At 37.8% G+C, this 21,199-nt stretch overlaps 1 protein-coding gene across 2 annotated transcripts in view; it reads left to right on the top strand.

The window, feature by feature from the left end:
- BMPER (BMP binding endothelial regulator) overlaps positions 1–21,199 on the top strand; it is a 372,831-nt gene that overhangs the window by 111,749 nt on the left and 239,883 nt on the right. Inside the window, exon 7 of one of the 2 annotated variants that reach the window (XM_006887599.1) lies at positions 3,822–3,826. The exons of the other annotated variant lie outside the window; for it this stretch is intronic. Coding sequence (XP_006887661.1) covers positions 3,822–3,826 — 5 coding nt within the window. The remainder of the gene's footprint in view (positions 1–3,821; positions 3,827–21,199) is intronic. 2 annotated transcript variants of the gene reach the window in all.

Raw genomic sequence — 21,199 nt, 5'->3', positions numbered from 1 at the left:
GGGATAGTCACTGGTAATGTTTAAGTATCAATTTTGGGTAGCTCTTCTAGGAGATTTATATAGGAATCACCTAACTGTACGTTTCATTGGTTCTGTGGATTCAAGTTCATCTTCCTGGCAGAATCAAGGGGAAGTTGTATAATTGTTTCTGAGTGGTGCCTTTGTTCTTGCTAAGAAGCAGATGTATTTATAAGTTGAGTGAAATTTGGAATAGATATTCAGCGTTGGTGGAGAAGTTAATTCAACTGATTAAATCTTATCCTGTTGTATTTTTGCTAAGACAGTTTGTGTTTGTTTTATTTATTTATTTATTTAGTCTCTTCTTGCCCTTCTCTTCTTATTGTGGCCTCTTACATGGTGAATTCCTTTCATCTCTCAGAATTCCTCAGAAAGATTTATTTTACGTGAAAAGAAGGAGAGAATATAGTTAATAATTAATATGTAACTAACTTGTCAAGATGATGTTGCTGTTGTTATGTGCACTCAAGTTGGAACTAATTCATGGCTGATGCTCCGGGAGGGATAAAAAGAGGAGGAATGGATAGATAATTGGAAACTTCTTCAGAGTTTAGTAAAACAATACTTATTGAGTTCCTACTTAAAGTTACAATCTACATTAAGCTCTGGGCTCTCACAGATAGAGATGTCCTATTTTTTTCTTAGGCATATATGGTTTATTAAATTGGGTATATTAATGTAAAATAATTCCCAAATGAATCCACCCATCAACTTTCTTTGGTATGACAAATACAGAATACCATATTTGTAACTTATTGTTAACTATAGAAGCTCAGTTATATTGGAAAATAGAAATAATTCTACTATGTAAAGATAATCACTGTTAATGTAATTTGATATTTTCCTTTTAGCCTTTCTTCTGCATATCTAGGTAGGAACATATTGTTATGCAGATTTGCATCCTGATTAAGTTAATTTAATATTATATTGTGAACACATCCATATGTCTTCAGAAACTTTTCAAAAATAATGATGTGCTCTGATGTAATTGTAGTGTGAAATATAAAACTTAAACTCTATGATAGTAATGGAGCAAGAGGAGCAGCAGTTATGTTAACAAGGCATGATACAATGAGGATGGTTATATTGTATATTTATTCAATTTTTCGTTTATATTGGATTGCTTACAAAGTTCATATACATTGTATTTCACACTATTCTTCATTTACTGTTGTGTTTCATACAATCATTCCCATGCATTATGTTTTATAACACTAAGCACCATTGGACTTTGTCCATTATTACTCTGTCTTTTCAGGTTGCTGCCTGGTCCTTCTCATTTGCTTGACCTCTTTCCTCCACTCACCAAATTGTGTAACCCTGTGGTTTCACCCCCACCCATCCTTACCCCTTTGCTCCCACGCCTTCCCCCACTGAGTCCCCATGCATGTTTTACTATTTATCCTTCTATTTTTATAATAATGATAATTATGCAGTATTTGTCGTTATGAGACTGAGTTAGTTCACTCAGCATAATGCTCTCCAGTCTCTCCTAAGTTATGTAGTATTTTATTCAATTTCTTTTGAGAATTAAGAGATTGAATAACTGAACAGCAATCAGAGGACCCTGACTACCACCAAGAAATGAGAGCCAGGAGCAGAGCATGTTGGGTTCCTGCACTGAGCACAAACTAAACCCAGGAAATCTTAATGAGGCTCTTCCTCCAAATCAGACACAGAGGGAAAAGCTTCCCTGAATTCAGGCTTCCTAAACTGTGAGATCATGATCTTTTCAAGCACTTGCTATGCTTCTGAGAGCTGGGTAATGAATAAGGATCACAGAAGAATTGATGCCTTTGAATTGTGGTGTTGGAGAAGAATATTGAATATCCCATGGACTGAAACAAATAAAATAAGCAGATATGTCTTGGAGAAAGTACAGCCAGAGTGTTGATTGGAGGCAAAGATAGTAAAGCTCCGTCCCACATAGTTTGGACATTTTCCTGGGAGGGCTGTTCCTTGGAGAGGGACATTATGCTTAGAAAGACAGAAAGTTGTCAACTAGGTGGATTGGCACAGTGCTGCTATGGGCTCTAGGGTTTCAGGAAGTGTGAGTATGGCAGAGGATAGGACAGGGTTCAAATCTGGGGTTCATAGGGTCATTATGGGTTGTACTCAACTCATCAAGACCTAACAACAACAAAACTGTGATAGAGTAAATCTCTTAATTAAGGTGGACACTAGTGGTATTTCTGTTATAACGTCACCAGATAACTAAGACTGTTTCCCAGCACTAAGGTAACAGAAATACCATAAGTAGATGTATTTATAACATTGGGAGATCTGGATTCAGGAAGATTAATTCTAGGAGAGAGATCTTTCTTTCTATTTCAAAACTGCTGACTTTTTGGTTGATAATCAACTACTTAATCACTGAGCCCCTGAGAATCCTCAGCTTCTAGGAGCTGTCAGAGATCCGTGTGGATGTGTCTGTCTCTGCTGTTTTCTTTCTCTGTGGTTGCGTGTTCCTCCCTTAGAACTCAGAAATATTTAAGTTTGTGATTAACCATACATTAGTGTACCTTTATTATCAAGGAATTACCTATTCCCAAATGGCATTGTTTCCTTAGGGATCAGGGTTAGGATTTATACTTATGTTTGGCACAACTCACAAAGGAGGTGGGAGGAAGAGAGCAGAGTCATTTATGAATGAAAAAAAAATATTTTGTCAGCAAACTATACTAACGTATTTGTGTTATTGTGCATTAGAACATGTCCAAATATTTTTTAAGTCCTTTCCCCTGTAACTGCTTCCAGATTATTATTATTATTATTATTATTATTTAATAGCATCCATAAGTCTAGAGTCACTGTGTGGTATGGATGGTTAATTAGCTCAGCTGACGGAAAGATTCAAGGTTCCATTTCACCTGGAGGAGCAGCAGAGGAAAAGCCTGGTGATCTGCTTCCAAAAATACAGCTACTAACAGCTCCATGGATCTCAGTTGTACTCTGACACAGATGGATCACTGTGAGCTGAAATTGAAGGAACTAGGTCCTTGTGGTTTACACCTCAGTGCAGTGAGGTCAGCTGCTCTCTTACTCCTTTTGTTGGTTGGCTCTGCTTTATGGCTCTTTCCCTTCCTTTTGCTGTTCTTTTCATCCTTTTTTCTCAACTCACACCCCCTCACCCCCGTTTTGTTCTTCTGTCCGACTCCTTTATTGCTGCCCTCTTCCATTCTCATCAGTAGCCGTGCATGCTAGCCTGGGATTAATAATATAGCAGAACTCATTTTCACTGCCATTATGGTCTTGCCTTGAATAACCATTTAAGTTTTGCGCAAACTAGATATTCAGGAAATATTTTCTGAATGAATTGATTACACATTTTGGCACCTTTTAAATGTCATTCAAATGCTCGATTGGAGGGTGGCAGAGCTTTTGTGGTCCCTTGAATGGCTTCAATTACCACCCTTCCCTCTGTGTGGAATTTTAAATGGTACCACTTGTTTGGTGTGAGAGCAGCAATAAGTATGGATTGCAGGGAGCCACGGTCCTCCCCAAAGATGGAGGATACAAGAACTGCAAACACAAGGGAAGAGTCTGTCCTGTGTATATAACCAGCATTCTCTTTAACAGCCACCAGTGAGCCTACAATGAGTCAGAAACAGTGAACATACCTTTTAAACCCACCTCAGACCCCTTGCTGTAGTTTGCAAAGCTAGTCTGAAATACTGAGCAGATTTTAAAATTTGAAAAAGGTATGTTTCTACAATCTAGATGATCCAATCTAGATGTTAGGAGTATCTTGAAATATCTGAAAAACTAGGGTTCAGTGTAGAACACATCAGTCAGAATTCTAGGCACTGCTGTTCTTTGTTTAATTTATCTTTTCTGGCCTCTGTGAAACACAGAACAGAATCAAACAAAGCAATCATGATCCTAGGTGTTAAATTTTGAAACCATGTGAGAACTTTTGAATATTACTAGCATTGTTGAATTAAACAGAAGAAAATAAAATTTGATCTTCCTAATGAATACATAGAAAGACTATAGTTTGTCTATGATTATCGCTTTATTTGGGGAAGGGTGTCTGTTTCACTGCGGTCTGATTAAATACAAATTGGTGATGTAACCAAATATCAGTAAAAGTAGTTGCTTATTACAAAGGAGTATTCTTTGGATATATTCTGAGAACTAAAACTCTGTATAGTTACTTGGGCACTGAAAAATAAATATGAAATAAGTAATCTTGCCACATCATTCATGCTGATCCATATCTTAATTTTTTTCATGCTTTAATTTGATGAAACACATTTTTAATATACTTGCAAATATTTCATGGTAGGCCTGTTGTTGACTTTGGGGTTCTTTCCCCCTCATCAGTCTGAGTTTGTGAATATGATTGCTAGATGACAGGAGTGACTGGACTTGACTTTGGTGGGAAATGTGTTTCTTTTCAGTTTCAAGTTCAAGAAAAGGAGAAGGAGGGGACTCTGGAGACTTTTTGGTTTTGTTATTAGGTTTTCAGCATCCATAATATTCATAAACAATGGACACAGCTGTCTTTAATAACTAAGCCTGCTAACTGAAAGAACAGAGCACATGCCAGAAAAAAAATCAGGCTGTGAGAGGACTTTTTCCAACACAGAAATTTTCATATATTGGAGCAGGATTTCATTTGTTACCAAACTGGTTGTTTATCTTAAACTTCTATCATTAAGTAAAATAATTTGATCAAAGACGTAGGAATAATGTAGTGAAGTTTTTTGTATTTTTACAAGTTTTTGGCTTTGCTGCTTTATTGTTCTGAACTGTTCCAGTCTGCAGATGTGTTCAGTATCTCTTAGGAGGAGTTCATTGTACGTATTATAAAGTGACATGAGTTCTTGTCCTACCTCAGTCACTGATCCTCTGTGTGACCTGGCACCTTCCTCCTAAGCTATCTGAGACTTAGTTTCCCTATAAATACAATGAGGGAATCGTGTAAGATTGTCTGTTAACTGTCTTCTAGTTCTCCAAGAGTGTTGCTTCCAATCTCAGGAACAACCTCTGTTCTTTCACGAAGCAAATTATTTGTCAAATTCTAAACATCATTTAACAGAAATTATTTTGCTATCATAGTAATAGAACATCACTACACTTGAAAATACACTTTGTTAAGTCTATGCAGTATAATCCGTGGTCTTTGGCAGACATATCTTTGGGTGTTGACAGAAGTATTCCATGTAATTCAAGTTCATGTGTAGAATAGCTTTGTAGGTACTATTTGCTCCAGCAGCTACATTTGAATAGGAGGAAGAAAATATAATCGGCCTAAATTTTTTTCTGTTATTGTTGACTGGGCCCCAATTTTAGAAAAAAAGAAGTAATTTTAAATATGAGTAGTATAGCACTGGTCTGTCCATTTGCTGTATAGAGGTAACTTGTGGTTGCTGTGATGCTAAGCACTGTGACACTGATGTGTCAAATGTGATAATGATTACCCATGGTGGAGAGTATTTGGTGGAACTTCCCCATTAAAACAAGCTTGGAAGCAGGAGTGGCATCCACTTCAGAAATTGCTTGCTTCCAGAAACTCTATAAACTTGGAGAAGCGATAAAAGTTATACAAGTGTCCAGGTCTTTTGTTCATAGGATCACTATGAGTCATCTACGACTTGACAGCACTTAACAAAAACAATAAAATAATTCACAATCAGCATCTTGGTTCCAGCAGTGAGGAAATCAAAAGATGAATTGTATAGGGGAAATTTGTAGTCAGGAAACCTCTCCAGAGTACTGAAGAGCAATGCTGTCAGTTTCGAGACTAAGGTGTACCTGATCCAGGCCATGGTCTTTGCAATTACTGGTTGCACATCAGAAAGCTGGACAATGATTAGGGATGATAGAAGGAAAATAGATGTCTTTGAGCTGTGATGCTGAAGAAGAGTATTTAATATACCATGGTCTGCTAGGAGAAGAAGGTGAAACCACTCTGCTTCTTGGAGACAAGGATTCTGAAGTTCCATTTGATATGCTTTGGATATGTCGCAAGGAGGGGCCAGTGCTTGGAGAGGGACATCATGCTTGGGAGGTTAGAGGGTACAGTTCAGGAGAGGAAGACCCTGGATGAGATGGATGGATTGATTCAGTTACTGGAGTAATGGGGGTGAATGTGTCAGAGATGATGACATTAGTTCAAGATAGAGCGGACTTCAGAGCTGTTGTGCGTATGATCATTATGTGATGCTAAGTGACTTGACAGCGCTTAACAACAAGCAAAACAATCAAGTGAGGAAATTTTTTACTTAATAGTGTAGCCATACTGCTGTTTAATTGTAGGTAAAGACTAAGAAGCTGATTTGACTCATAACCCATAAAGTTTCTTTGAAATATTAAAATGTCCAATACTTCTAACATGTCTGTGGTGACTTTCTCCCAGTATAGGATTGAATTGTGACCTTTATTTCCTGAACAACAGTTAGGAGTAGAGGAAGAAAATAAAAGTTAGCAGCTTTTGTTCTCCTACCCTTCCCACTTTCACACCCAAGGAGAGGTTGGATGGTAAATTAGAGTGGGAATAGGAGTCTGGAAGAGACCTACAGCTGTTAGGTTCTATCCCTTCTGTTACTGAAAAAGTTAAGTTTAACGTGACCATGAATGTTCTATAGTCGTAGATTCATAGCAGCATTAGAAAATTGTTTTCTGTAGCTTGATGTGCGTCCTTTCACTTGACTGGTATAAAACCAGTCATGAGGCTAATGGTTTTTAGGAAAAGTTTTGAGCTTCTCTGACTTGATGGTACCCACCAATAGCAAGGAGGAAGAGTCTTTTGGCATTTTTGGTTTTGTTTGTTCCACATGTCCTGTGCCAGTGGTAAGGTGTTGATTGTCTCTGTGTTAAAACTACACTCCCATTCCTGAGGAATAAATATCTGAGAAACCTCTTTTTATCTCTCTACCTGAGAGGCCTGACTTCTCCATGAGCTTGGTAGCCACAGCCAGAGTGTTAACAGAGTTGGACTGTTAACAGAATTGGGGGCCAATTCATGAGAACTTCACTTCTACCAGAGATCTGATTCCACTGAAGGCATTGTTTTTGGTGGGAGGATCATAGTCTTTGGAGTGGATGAGACTGGTTTGAATTCAGCTCTGCTTCTTGCAAAAAGGAACATAACTTTGAGCCTCACTTTCTTTGTTTTTAAAATGAAGAACTGCTACATGGCAAAATACACTCAAGAGCCTTGTATTTTCTTTCTCCATCTCTAGTGTGGTTTCTTTGATGAATGAGGAGAGTAAAAGGTGCCTGGTGGCATGGTGTGGTTTTATGGGGATACTAACTAAAATCCACTAGTTAGTCATAAGGAAAGATATAGTTAGCTTCTTCCCCAAATATTTATGATCTCAGAAACCCAGTTCAGGGTCACTATTAGTTAGAAATAGTGGTATGTGTAATGGGTACATTTTTGTCAAGACGTGGTTCTCCGTTTTCAACGTCTCTCGTATGGTTGTGGCAAGAGCCCTCCTGGAGCAGTGGTTAGACACTCAGCTGCTAACTAAAGGACTGGCAGTTTGAACCGATGAGCTGCTTACAGGAGATGTGGCAGTGTGCTTCCATAAAGATCGTTGTTGTTGTTGTTGTTGTTGTGTGCTGTCTAGTCACAAATGACCCACAGCTGACCCTCCCACCTCTTTCAGAGGCAGCTTAATTGTGAGGGAGGAGCAGCTGGCAGATTCGAACTGTGTGCTTTCAGGATTGCAGCCCAGCTTCTTACCACTAGGCCATCAGAGCTCAGCCTGGTAAACCCTATGGGATTACTCTCTTGGATCGCTATGAATCATAAGCAACCCAGTGTTAATGAATTTATTTTGGTTATGGTTGCTGTAGCCAGTCAGAGCAACAAAGCAATCTTATACATGAAGAACTTAATGAACAACAAAGAGTAAAAATCCCTAGTTCCTCATTATGAAAATATATAGTGGATATCAGGGAAACTCTAAAGCTTTGGAGCCCCCTGCCTTATTTATTTTCATTTTTTTTTCTTATAAAAGAAGTCCCAGGGTGGTTGTGAGGACTTCATGGGTGATACATACACATAATTACTCTCCATGGTAACTAGACGCTATTAAGTGCTCACCGTTGCCTTTCCCTTCAGTCAAGGCTGAATAAGTTTTAATTATTTAAGTTACTGAATTAATTAATTATTTTCTAATTATTTAACCATTTATTTCACTTGTGAAAGCCAGTTGCTTTCAAGTCATGTCTGACTCCTGTGTGTCAAATAGAGTTGTGATCTATAGAGTTTTGGGTTGGGTTTTTTTTTTTTTTTCATTTTTTCATTTCAGACAACTTTAATCTCACAAATTTCTTAGAGAGTTTTTGCTCTAAACCAAAGAAAACTAAAACATTGGGAGAATCCAGTGCTGTGCTTGCAGGTTAAGCAGTGTTTTAAGTCACCTAGTGAGTTTCCTGAGTTCAGAATTCTTATTAATAAAAACAACAAGAATGGTTCCTTAGATTGAAATGATGCCTTAACATTCTCTCAGATATCTCTATAAGCATTTTAGAAAAGTCCCACTTCAAAGTACCTCTGCTCCAGAGATTTATTTCTGCGTTGTAAAGATAAAGACACTAAGATCAGAAAGATAAGTGGCTTATCCAAGGTGCCATAGCTAAGGAAAAGTCACCTTGACTTTGACCTTCAGTACTCAGAGTATGGTCTGTAGAACAGCAGCTGTGTAGCACCTGGAAGAAAGCCCCTTGTATTTGTTGTTGTCAGTTGCCATCGAGTCCAGTACAATGCTCTATAGAGTTTTTAATGACAAACCTTTCTCACAAGGTTCAGCTGGGTGGACCCAAATCTTCCACTCAGAGGCTGGGCTTCCTATCATTTGTGCTAGCCAGCTTCCCCTCCTTTCTATTAACATTTGTTCCACCTATCTGCCCCTCCAGTTATCTCTGGAATCATTCTAGGAGAGACCCACTAGATGGTTCCTTGCTGCCTATGAAATTGTTTTCCAACAACGCCACAAGAAGAAGATGCTGCCTTGCTGTCAAATGATAACGCTTTCCTCCCAACCCCCTTCATAGAGTGTTGATACTTTTTAATCTGAAGGGGTTCTTTTGTAACTGTTATTGTTGATCTCTTAATAGATACTGAGCTGATTTCCAGGTATCTAAAACCAGCAACCAGATGTATACTTTACTTAATGCCTTTTTTTCTGTAATGGGAAAGTCTAGACTTTATTTCAAAAGCACTCTAACCCTGTGTTGTGTGATAGAAATATGTAATGTGTATTATAGTTATCATTTTTAATTTTTTACTACTGTTGTTGTTTGGTGCTGCCATCAAGTCTATGAGCCACAGGAAATTTCCTTGTTCTGTTTAGAAACCTGTTTCTTACTCTATGTATATAGGTTTCAAAATAGGGCAGGGAGGTGATTTTTGTTTTTCACTGCATTCTCACTAACTAGAGCAGGGCCTAGCACATGTATGTGTGTGCTGTAGAGTTGAGGGTTCCCTACAAGAACACTCTGAACAGCAGTTCTGAACCTTGCCCTGTCCTGCACCATTCGCATGATTTCTGCTCTGCTCAAGCCCGTGGTTAACGGTCACTGTGTCTCTCCAGCTGGATGAGGGGTCTCACTCTCTTTCTTGCACCCTCTATCTTTCTCAGCATTCCAAGGATTGACCGTTTCTGACAACACACTCAAAGGATGTGAGAGTTTCACCATTCTTACCTCTAAGGAGCACCTTCATTGTGCTTCTTTCAAGACAAACCTCATTGTTCTTCTAGCAGTCCAAGGGACATTCCATAATCTCCAACGCCACAGTTCAAAGGCATTAATTCATCTGCTGGTATCTTTATTCATAGTCCAAGTTTTAGATGCATGGGAAGGAAGTCAAACCATGACTTCGTTAGGACATGTTTTTTTGTCATTAAATTGACATCTTTGCTCTTTAGCACTTTAGAGAAATCCTTGACAGCAGATTTTCCTGATGCAACAGGTCTTTTAATTTCTTGACTTCTGCTACTATGGACATATTTTGAGGTTCCAATAAAATTATCCTTAGTTTTAATACTAATGCTTTTCTCATCTATTGTGATGTGATCTATTGGTCAAATGGTGAGGAATTTTGTTTTCTTGTTGGTGAGACATAATCCATATTGAAGACTGTAGACTTTGATCTTTGACAGCTCATGCTGTAAGTCCCCTACACTTCATGCAAACAGTGTTGTGTCATCTGCATAACATAGTTTATTGATGATTCTTCCTCCAATCTTGATGGCACTTCTTCACACATTCTAGCTTTGTGAATGATTTTGCTCAGCATACAGATTGAATAGGTATAGAGAAAGTATTTAATTCTGATGTACAACTTCCTTGATTTTAAATCACAAAAGTGTTTCTACCTTCTTGTTTCGTTAAGACAAAAGCTTCTTGGTTTATGTATAACTTTTAAATGAACCCAATCAAATGTTCTAGGATTCCCATTCTTTTTAATGTTACCCATAATTTATTATGATCCACACAGTCAAATCACTTTGCGTAGTCAATAAAACATAAGCAGACATCTTCTAGTATTCTGTTGTGTTTTTGTTGTTGTTTTTTTCAATACAATTTGACTTGCCATTAACAGTGATGCCTCTTGTTCCTAGGCCTCTTCTAAATCCAGCTTGAATTTCTGAAAGTACACTGTTGTTACACTATTCCAGTTCTTCTTTTTTTTTTCCAGCAAGATTTTACTTGCATAAGATATTGTTTGATCATTTCGACATTCTGTTGGATCACCTCTTACTTTATTTGAAACAAATGTGGATTTCTTGTAGTCACTGGCTAGGTTTCTACCTTCCAAATTTCTTGTCATAGATTAGTGAACACAGCCAGGGCTACATCTGCTTGTTGAAACATGTCAGTGGGTGTTCTATCAATTCCTGGTGCATTATTTTTATATGCCAGTTCTTCAGTGCAGTGTGAATTTATTTCATTACCATTCGTTTGTGATCAGAATGCTACTTCCTGAAATTGTTCTGTGTTGACCAATTCTTTTTAGTATATTAACTCTGTGTATCTACTTCTACTGCTTCTTGCACGATTCAAGATTTTGACCATATGATCCTTCAGTATTGTAACTTGAGGCTTCAGTTTGTTTTTTAATTCTTTCAGCTTGAGAAATGTCAAGCATAGTCTTTCTTTTTGGATTTTTAACTCTAGCAATTTGCACACTTTTTAATATTTTTAAAAATAATTTTAATGAAAGTTTACAGAGACTTTGGATTTCCATTCATTCATTGTTGCACTTTTCTCCCTGCCCAACCTTCCCTCCAGTTTGCTCTTTTCTTTGAGAAGTAAAAGAAAAATGTTTTCATTGTTATACATTCCCTCTATCCATGTCCACTCCACTATGCAACCTTTTTTCTGGATTCCTGTCATGGCAATAATACCTAATCACATATCCCTTTTAAACAGTTCTCTCCCTCATCTGTTTCAATGCAGTATACATAATTTATCCAGTCTTTCTCAGTCTCACCCCAATCGCATGTCAGTCCATTTTACAACAGTGGCACCATGCAATATTTGTTGTTTTGTGACTGAGATATTTCACTCAGAATAATGTCCTCTGTGGTCACCCATTTTGTGTAGTATTTCATGAGTTCCTTGTTTTTCAGTGCAGCATAGTATTCCATTGTGTGAAATATACCAGACCTTCTCCATCCATTTGTTTGTTGATGGGCACTTAGGTTGTTTCCAACTCTTTGCTATTGTGAACAAAGCCATGATAAACATGGGTGTGCATATATCTGCTTGGGTGGTGATTATGGTTTCTTTGGGGTATATTCCTACTAGTGGAATTGCTGGGTTAAATGGCATCTCTACTTGCAACTTTTTGAGAAAGTGCCATATTGCCTTTCATAGTGGTTGCACCATTTTACACTTCCATCAGCAGTGAATAAGGGTTCTGGTTTCTTCACAACCTTGTCAGCATTTGATGTTTGCTGTTCTGTTAAATTTTGCTATTCTTACTGGGATGAGATAATATCTCATAGTTGTTTTGATTTGCATCATTTTGAACATTTCTTCATGTGTTTGTTGACCATCTGAATGGCTTCTTTGGTGAAGTGTCTTCATATCCTATGCCCATTTTTCAATTAGATTGTTTACCTGTATCTTGTTGTGGTGCTCGAGTATTTTGTAAATTCTAGAAAGAAGTTCCTTATCTGACATGTCATTACCAAATACTTTTCCCCAGTCTGTGGTTTCCCTTTTTACCCTGTTGGAGAAGTTTTTGGATGTGCATAGGAATTTGCACATTTTTAATAAAAAGTTTGCTTTGTTTTCTTGAGTTTCCCCTTGAAAGCTTCTGTTCATCTCTTTTACTTCAGCTTTACTTCCCTTTGTTTTGGCCTATCTCCTTTCTAGTGCATTTTTCAGAGCTTCTTCTGACATTCATTTTGATCTGTCTTTCTCCTCTGCCTTTATAATCACCTTTTGCTTTCTTTATGGATGATATCCTTGATGTTATTTCATAACTCATTTGGTCTTTTGTCATTAGTGTTCAGTGCATCAGATCTGTTATTAAGATGGGTACTAGTTACATGTTAACAATGGATATTTCTAAGGATTCAGAGTTCCAACTGTGATATATATCAACAGCTTACTAAGATTGGTAAAATTTCTAAATAACGTCCTGCCCAAGATCAATAGAATTTCCCTTTCTTAGTTTGAAGACCACAATGTAATTGTCTCTGAATTATCTTTATTTTAGTGTATCAGCCCAATAATGGACCTTTATGCTATTGTCCTGGAATCGCTGAGTGACACAGATGGTTAACATACTTAACTGCTGACCAAAAGGTTAGGGTTCAAGCCCCTCAAAGATACATCCAAAGAAAGACTTCACAATCTAGTTCTGCAAATTAGCCAGTGAAAACCTTATTGAACATCTTTCTATTCTGAACACTTGAACCTATGTCAACTCAAGGCAGCCTCCCAATGGCTTCCCAAGGCTCTAAATTTTATGAGAGAAGCTAAGTCATTTTCTGCCATAGTGGTTGGTGGATCACAACCATCAACCTTTCCATTAGCAGCCTAACACATGAGGCAGTATGCCTCCAGGCCTCCTCTGAAGACAGCTGTCCGGCTGAGCAGGAACCCTGTGGAATCGGCCCTGCTACACTCACAGCAAGTACTACCTCCTTTCAAATGGGCACTTGTTGGAATGTCAGAGCTCACTGAAATTCCTATTCTTTGAGTGAGTTGTGGATACTTTGCCTTCTTTGGAAGCAGACAGTTAGGAAGGCTCAAAACACAGGCACTCTCAACTTCACTACTTAATGAGGGGCAGGTTGGATTACCTCCTTTCTGTTTAAGAAACCACAAACCCTTCAAACAAATCTCTCCGCTTCAGTTTTCACAGAGGACTTGAGAACCTTGTGAACGTGAACACAGGGTCGAGGCTGAATAGTAAGAGGGGTTATGTTGTTGGCTCTCTCTGTGTGGGGAGCAGCGCTAAGAGTGGGTTTGTGCAGCCAAACAGTGGGATGTGATCTCCTGCTGCTGATGACCTGGCAGACCTCAGGGTCTGGCACAAGGCTCAATGGCTCTTCGGAAGAAAGGTCAGCTTAATTTGGAAGACAAATAGTTTTCTTTTATCTCACTTGTTTTTCCTCCAGGAAGGTGAGGTTTTGAAGCCTCAGCATGAATTAGAGAGACTGTCTGGGAATTTTCTGACGTACATTATGGCGATTAACAATGAGGTCCCAGCATCTCCATCCTCCTTTCCTGCCTGTTGTCAGTCTATGAACATAAACTTGGCGATGACTGTAAATATATTTCCCACTAAGTCATTATTTCTAGCAGTGAAGCAGCCTCTTAACTTGTTCCCAGGGAGGAAATCAAACCTCAGCAGCTTTAGAGTCGAAACTCAAAATGGCAGTTTCTAGGCGAGGGTTCCAATTTGGACTTCCCTTTACCTGACGGGGCCCTGGGAACACAGTGGGCTTCCTGTGCAGAGAATCTTTTCACTCATACAAGATCTTCTGACTAGTTGAGAGTTTAGTAAGACAATTGTAGATTAAATTCAGCAATCACGGATTTTAAAAAATATATTATCTCCATAAATGGACCACATAAATGAAGTCTTATGTACATTGTTTTTATTTAGTAATAATTTTTGTAAAATTCAGACTTTAATTAGTATGAAAAAGACCTTTTTACACTTACTGGTTTGCACTGTGCAAGATGTAGTTTGACAAGAACTTCCAAATTTATTCTGAGGAAGGTTATATTGCCCTGAGTTCTCTCCCTTACTGTCAAAGATGTTTTCCTGCTAGGATCTTCAACTCAGACTTAATTTAGCTGAGAAGAAGCAGCCCTATGTGCCGACCTATTAATTTTCAAATTTCCACAATCCTAATTGAATGAAGCTAAATGAGTTTGAGAGGTTAGTGCTGAATTCTCTACAAATCTGGAATTGATAGCCATGAAAAGATATGATGGAGAGGGTATCCCATTATAACATGTGGTGAGAATTCAGATGGAACAAAAGGATGCCTTATTAGAACAAAAGGTTGCCTTGACTAGCACTGTATATCTTCATGGTTAATGATAGATTTAGATTCATTGTTTTAACTGTGGTGTTAACGCATATCTTTGAGAATTTCCCTCATTTCCACGGAGCCTCTTCTTCAGCAGGTCCTTTTCTAGCAAGTGGTCTTTCCTGATAACATGTCTGAAGTCAGTGCTATGCAGTCTCACTGCCATTACTTCTAAGAAATATTCTGGTTGTGTTTCTTCTTCTAAAAAAGGTTTATCTAGTCTTCCAGCAATTTACAGAATATTATACTATATTAAATCAGTGTATGTCAGAGAATAAAAAGTGCTCAGGAGAAAAGGAAAACAGAGAAGATGACAGTTGGGTGTGGAGTAGGTAGGGGTTTTAGTTATATAGCAAGGGAAGACCTCACTAATCTATCCAGGAAGACTCACTTACCTGTTAAATTAAAAGGAGAACTGAAAATAAGAAATCTTATTTTTCTAGATGAATTAATGAATTTTAATGTCTGCTGATTGATATACTTTGTGTTGTTTTCCCATTTTTGAATGTGACCCTACACTTGCATGTATAACTTTTTAAAGGCTTCTGTTATCCAAACCTCTCACTCCCTGTTTAACAAATAAATCTTGGAGGAAAACATTTTTTTAAAAAAACTTTTTTTAGTGACACTTTATTTTATTGTTGTTTTTCTTATGTGCTGTTGAGTCAAATCCAACTGGCACAGGAGGAGGACTACCCATCCTCCAGCGGAGCATCTGGTTATTCGAACCACACACCTTCAGGATTGCAGCACAGCTTCTTGCCACTAGGCCACCAGAGCTTCCTGGCCCACATTTTTTAATTTTCTCTCAAAAATGTTTTCAAAAAATGAAACAGGTGCTGCCACTGTTCCAGAGAATAAAATGTGCCATCTTAGGGAGTAGCATTGTCTGTGTAATGGTACTCTAACCAAAAGTGTTTAACCTTATCATGTAAAAACAGCCAGACAAATCCAAATTCACTACTGGCCTGTGCACATAGGAGATGTGAACACAAGAAAGATAAAAGAAATAAGAGAAATTGTTCCAGATTAAGTAGATGCAAGTGTCATGACAACTAAGTGCAATGTATAATCTTGGCTTGGATCCTGGATTGGAAAAAACAAAACCCAACAAAACTATAAAAATTCTTCTTCTATTTGCCAAGCACAAGATGAAATATTTGAGAATAAACCTAACTAGGGATACAAAAGACCTTTATTAAGAAAACTACAAAACACTACTGTAACAAACAATAAGTAACCTAACTGAAGGGAAAAGTATTCCCTGTTCATGAAGACACAACTTTGTGCACATGTCAGTTCTCCTAAAAGAAATCCAGGTGTTCAACACAATCCCAATACCAAGCTTCATTCTTCAAAGAGAAATACCAAACTCATTCTTCAAAGAGAGAGAAAAAGTCATTGGCAAGTTTATTTGGAAAGAAAAGGAACCCTGGATAAGCAAACCTCTTTTGAAAAAGAAAATGAAGTGAGAAACATAGCACTCCCTGATCTCAAAACCAACTATAGGCAGCATGGTATTGACGTACTGACAGACACATAGAACAATTAAATAAAATCAAGAACCCAGAAATCAACCCATCTACCTATGGTCAATTGGTATTTCTCTTCAACAAAAAATGCTGGTAAAACTGGTCATATACTTGAATAAAATTGAAATAGGATTCACATCTCATACTACACACAAAAATCAACTCAAAGTGGATCAGAGACCTAGGGGTACAACCCAAAACCATAAGGATCATAAGAGACAAAATGGGATCAAACTTTGAAGCCCTAGTCTGTGGCATACATAGGCTTGCAAATACAGCAAGAACAAACAAGCAGGAGAGAAAAAAAAATGATGGATTGAACTTTCGAAACATTCCCTATATGTGTTAAAACATTTTCCCAGTAGACTGAAAAGAAAGCCTACAGGCTGGGGAAAAATATTTGGGAATTACATTACAGAAAAGAGTCTTATAACTAACATTTACAGAATATACCTAAGAGAAAAAAAAATGGGTAAAAGACATGGGAAGACCTCTCATAAAAGAAGACATTTGGATGGCCAACAGACATGGATAAATGTTCAAAATCACTAGCAATTAGAGAAAAGCAAATCAAAACAACAATGAGATAACATCTCACTCCAGTAGCAGTAGCAAAGTTTAACAGTACAGTAAGCAATAAATGTTTGAGAGAATGCAGAGAGATTGGAACTCTCACGCAATGCTGATGGGATTGTAAAATGGTACAACCATTCTGGAAGGCAGATTGGTGTTTTCTCAAAAAGCTGAACATAGAAATTCCATTTGATCCAGATATTCTACTATTAGGGATATATCCAAGGAAAACAGAACAGAGGCATGAATAGAGAGATGTACACTTAGGTCCATAGCTGGATTATTTGCAATAGGAAGAAAATGGAGTCAGCTCAAATGCCCATCCACAAACAAATAGATTAAAAAGGTGTGGCATAGTCATATAATGGAATATTATGCAATTCTAAGAGTAATGATTTAGTAAATTACTATATAACATGGGAGAGTTTAGAGAACATTATGCTGAGTGAACTAACTCGGGCTCATAAGAACGATACTGCATAAGACCATTATTGTGAAAATAGGAAGATAACTGAACAAGATGTGTATAAATGTTCAAAAGGGGAAGGGGAAAGAAGAAGGGGTGCATAAAGGAGAAGAGGGGAAATCTCTAGGATGGCAGAGGTTATGGGACAAATGAGGGAGTGAAGGAGTAGGAAAGATTCAATGGGTTTGAAAAGATGAGATTATAATAGGAAGAGACCAATAATAATTGTATAAAACACTATGTAAATGGAACACAGTGCACATGCATGTACTATTGCTGTTTTTTTGGTGGTTACGTGCTGTCTAGTCACCTGCACCTCACAGTGACCCTATGTACAGAGCCCTAAACTCTTTTCTATCCTGAACCAACCTTATTGTCTCGGACACACCTATCCCCATTACCCCAGTGACAGAATCAATCCATCTCATCGAGGGTCTTCCTCTCCTGCACTGTCTCTCCACCCTCCCTAGCATGATGTTTCTCTCCAAGGACTGGTCCCTCCTTGTTACATGTCCAATGTGTGTCAGACAAAGCTTCAGAATCCTTGCCTCCTAGGAGGAGCCTGGTTTCACCTCCTCCAGGACGAACTTGTTTGTTCTCCTAGCAGCCCATGGTATATTAAGCACTCTTCTCCAGCACCACAGCTCATAAAAATGACTATGTGCAAACCAACAAAAATAGGTAAAAAATGATTATTTCATAGCTGAGAATATAAAAAACAGACAAAGTCTTAGGTAATTGTACAGCATTAATATAAAATTTTCTGGGTATCCTAATTGAATTGTAGCTATAAAGAAAAATGGAAAACATCCCAGTTTACAGGATGTATATAGTTAAATGAATTTAACAAATTTACAGGGAGCAGTGGCTACAGAAGGCCATTTCTTAAAAAGACTAGACCTGGAATTGTAAGGTCTACATCTGTATGTATGTTGTTGTTGTTGTTCTTGTGTACTGTCAAGTTGGAACCCACCCATAGCTATCTCTCCAGTGGGTTTTCAGAGGCAGCTAATCGCATGGGAGGAGATTGGCTGTCCTCCTGTGTTTTTATGTATACCTCTATTTATGTGGAGTCTCAGGGTAGTTCAAGCAGTTAAGTACTCAACCACTAATTGAAGACTTCGTGCTTTGAACCTACCCTGGGGTGCCACAGAAGAAAGGCCTGGTGTCTACTTTTGAAAAGATCACAACCTTTGAAACTCTGTGGAGTGCTCTTCTACTCTGCAACATGTGAGGTTGCTGTGATCCAGGATCTATTTGATGAAACTTTGTATATTGAGCTCTGGTGACCTAGTCATTCAGGAGCTGTACTGCCAAGCCAAAGACAAGTGGGTCCATTCTGTCAGGGGAGGAAGATCATCAGTCCCCTCGATGAGATTGATAGCTGCTGAAAATCTACTGGAGGATCAGCTATGTGTTGGTTCTGACTTAATGAAACATAACAACAACAATGTCTATATCTGTAGATCTTGCTTCCTAAATATAGAGAAATATTAACAAGGGATTAAAACTAGGGATTCTTAGTGGAGAATGTATAGATGTTCATATGATGATCTTTTATTTTCATGAAAGTTTAAAAATATTCAAAAGTAAATGTTGAAGAAATAATTGTTGAAAATGTTGTATCTTGTTATCTCATTAGCCAGTAGGGTATCGTCTGTTTAATAGAACTGCTCTGCACTTACCAACTCTCTCATTACCTGACATTTCCAATTTCTGACAACTTTGAAAAAATCGTCAGGCAGTGCTTAGCCTCATGCATGATGTAGTCAATATTGGAGCACCCTCCATGGACTACCGTGAGTGACTGCCATGAATGATAGACTGGTTTTGGGGTGCTATCTCCAATTCGTCTATCACATCTTTGCATGTAGGGTACTAATGGGCAATCTGAGTCTGTAGGTGGTCAGGAGGGTGAGTTATAGATGCTGGGGGTGGCCTGAGGTGTTGGGGGACATGAGAAATGAGGATGAGGAGCAGGGGTCATGAGAGAGTGCAGGAGCCTAAGCAGATGGAGACTGAGTTGAGTCCTTATTCTGAGTGAGTGGTAGCAGGTGGTTAAGTGTCAGACAGAAAGCTTTACAGTGACAGAGAAAGTGTAGTTGGGAAAGATAGGTCACCATGAGGTGCACCAGAGGTGGCTGATGGGTAGTGAGCACTGAAGAGGCATTGGGATTATAGCTATGGCATGTCCTCCCTCACTCTTGTATACGGCCCATATTGCATAATGACCTGATCTTTGGAACCTAACTGTGCCAGTAAGTAGTGAGTGGCTGTCACACTGTGTTTGAACTGTGCTTGAACCATGGTTGGCCATTAAGGCTAACTAAAAACTTGAGTGTGTAAGTTGCTGATTTTATTACCTCTTTTGGACAGAAATTTAAAGTTAAGCTTTGAGGAGAAGCAAAATAATTTGATTTGCCAACTCCTTGCCTTCCCTGCTTATATGAATTGAATTATAAAGGTGGCTTTTCTGCAATAATATGGACTAAGATCTAACAATTACGCCTAAGGGCAAGCAATTGTTTCATCCATCACAGTACAGGGAAAATGTCATTTTTGGTAGAAGTAATGTACATCCATTACTAAAAAAAAATAAAATGAAAAAGATGACAATAAGAAATTACTCTCAATCCCACTGATCATGGAATATATCTTTTTAACTTTTGGTTTATTTTTCTAGCCTTATTCATGTGAAAAAATACGCATATGTAATCTTTCTCCTACATTATTTTACACAGAGTCTTAGAATCTTCATTTTTTAAAATCACCAAATGATATATTCTCTGTGTGATTGATTTTTCTTCTGTGGATTCTTTTTTTGTTCTGCTTAATTTTTTTAAAATATTTTTTATTTTATTTTATTATTTTTGTGTGCATGTACCGTCAAATCAGATCTGACTGGTACAGGAGGAGATTGCCCCTCCTTCCCCTGCAGAGCATCTGGTGGATTCGAATCGTGCACCTCTGGGATTGTAGTTGCAGCTTCTTGCCACTAGGCCACCAGAGCTCCCCTTGTTCTGCTTAATTTTTTAGAGTACCTTTATTGAGATATAATTGTGGCTTTGTAGTAAGTTTTGAAGTTAACAACTGTGATTCCATCAATTTTTTTTTTTCACTTTCTTTCTTGGTTTTGCCTGGTCTTGGTGCCATGCATATTCCTTTGAGTTTTAGGGGAAGTTTATCAGTTTCTGTAGAAGATAATGAAATTTTAAAGAGGTAGTTTTTAATCTGTAGCTTGATTTGGAGAGTGTTATCATCTTAACAATATTAAGTCTTCTCATCCATGAATATATTATTACACAAATCTTACACTTCTTTTGTTAAGTTTATTACTAAATATTTTATTGTTTTATACTATTATATATGCAGTTATTTTCTTAATTTTGTTTTTTAATTGTTCTCTGTTAGCATATAGAAAGGCATTTGTTAGTTATTGAATTTTAATATTGAAACATTGATGATCATATTTATTTATTCTAATGATTAATTCTTTTGTGTGTCTATAGATACATTTTAGGATTTTGTATCTAGAAGATCATATAATCTGAAAATGAAGACAATTTTACTGCTGCACTCTGGAAGCTTTTATTTTTCTTTTTCTTGATTAAATTCTCTGGCTAGAGTGTCCAGTACAATGTTAAATAGAAGTGGCAAAAACAGATAATCGTATCTTCTTAATGGTCTTAGAGGGGGGACATTCACTTAGTCACCATTGAATATCACATTAACTGTCGGTTTTTCAAAGATTCTCTAGCACACTGGAGAAGTTCCCTGTTCTTTCTAATTTACTGGGCACTTTACCATAGAAGGGAACCCTGCTAGTGTAATGTGTTACTGGTTGGGTTGCTCACCAATCAGAGTTTGAATCCATCAGTCATTCTTGAGGCAAAAGAGGAAACAGTTCCCTTCTATTAAAATTTGAAGCCTCAAAACCCTCTGGAGGGTCACTATGAGTTGAACTCAATGGCACAACAGTGGACTTTTAATTTTTTTTATTTAATTTCTTTATTTTTCATTTCAGTGAACATCTACAGAGATTTTGGAATTCCATTCATTCATTGTTGCACCCCTCTCCCCGCCCCTCC

The sequence above is a fragment of the Elephantulus edwardii genome, unplaced genomic scaffold, assembly GCF_000299155.1.
Source record: "Elephantulus edwardii isolate Elephantulus edwardi_28Jun2011 unplaced genomic scaffold, EleEdw1.0 scaffold00059, whole genome shotgun sequence".
NCBI lineage: Eukaryota > Metazoa > Chordata > Mammalia > Macroscelidea > Macroscelididae > Elephantulus > Elephantulus edwardii.
The sequence above is the reverse complement of the archived record's forward strand: the minus strand, read 5'-3'. Positions and strand labels throughout refer to the sequence as shown.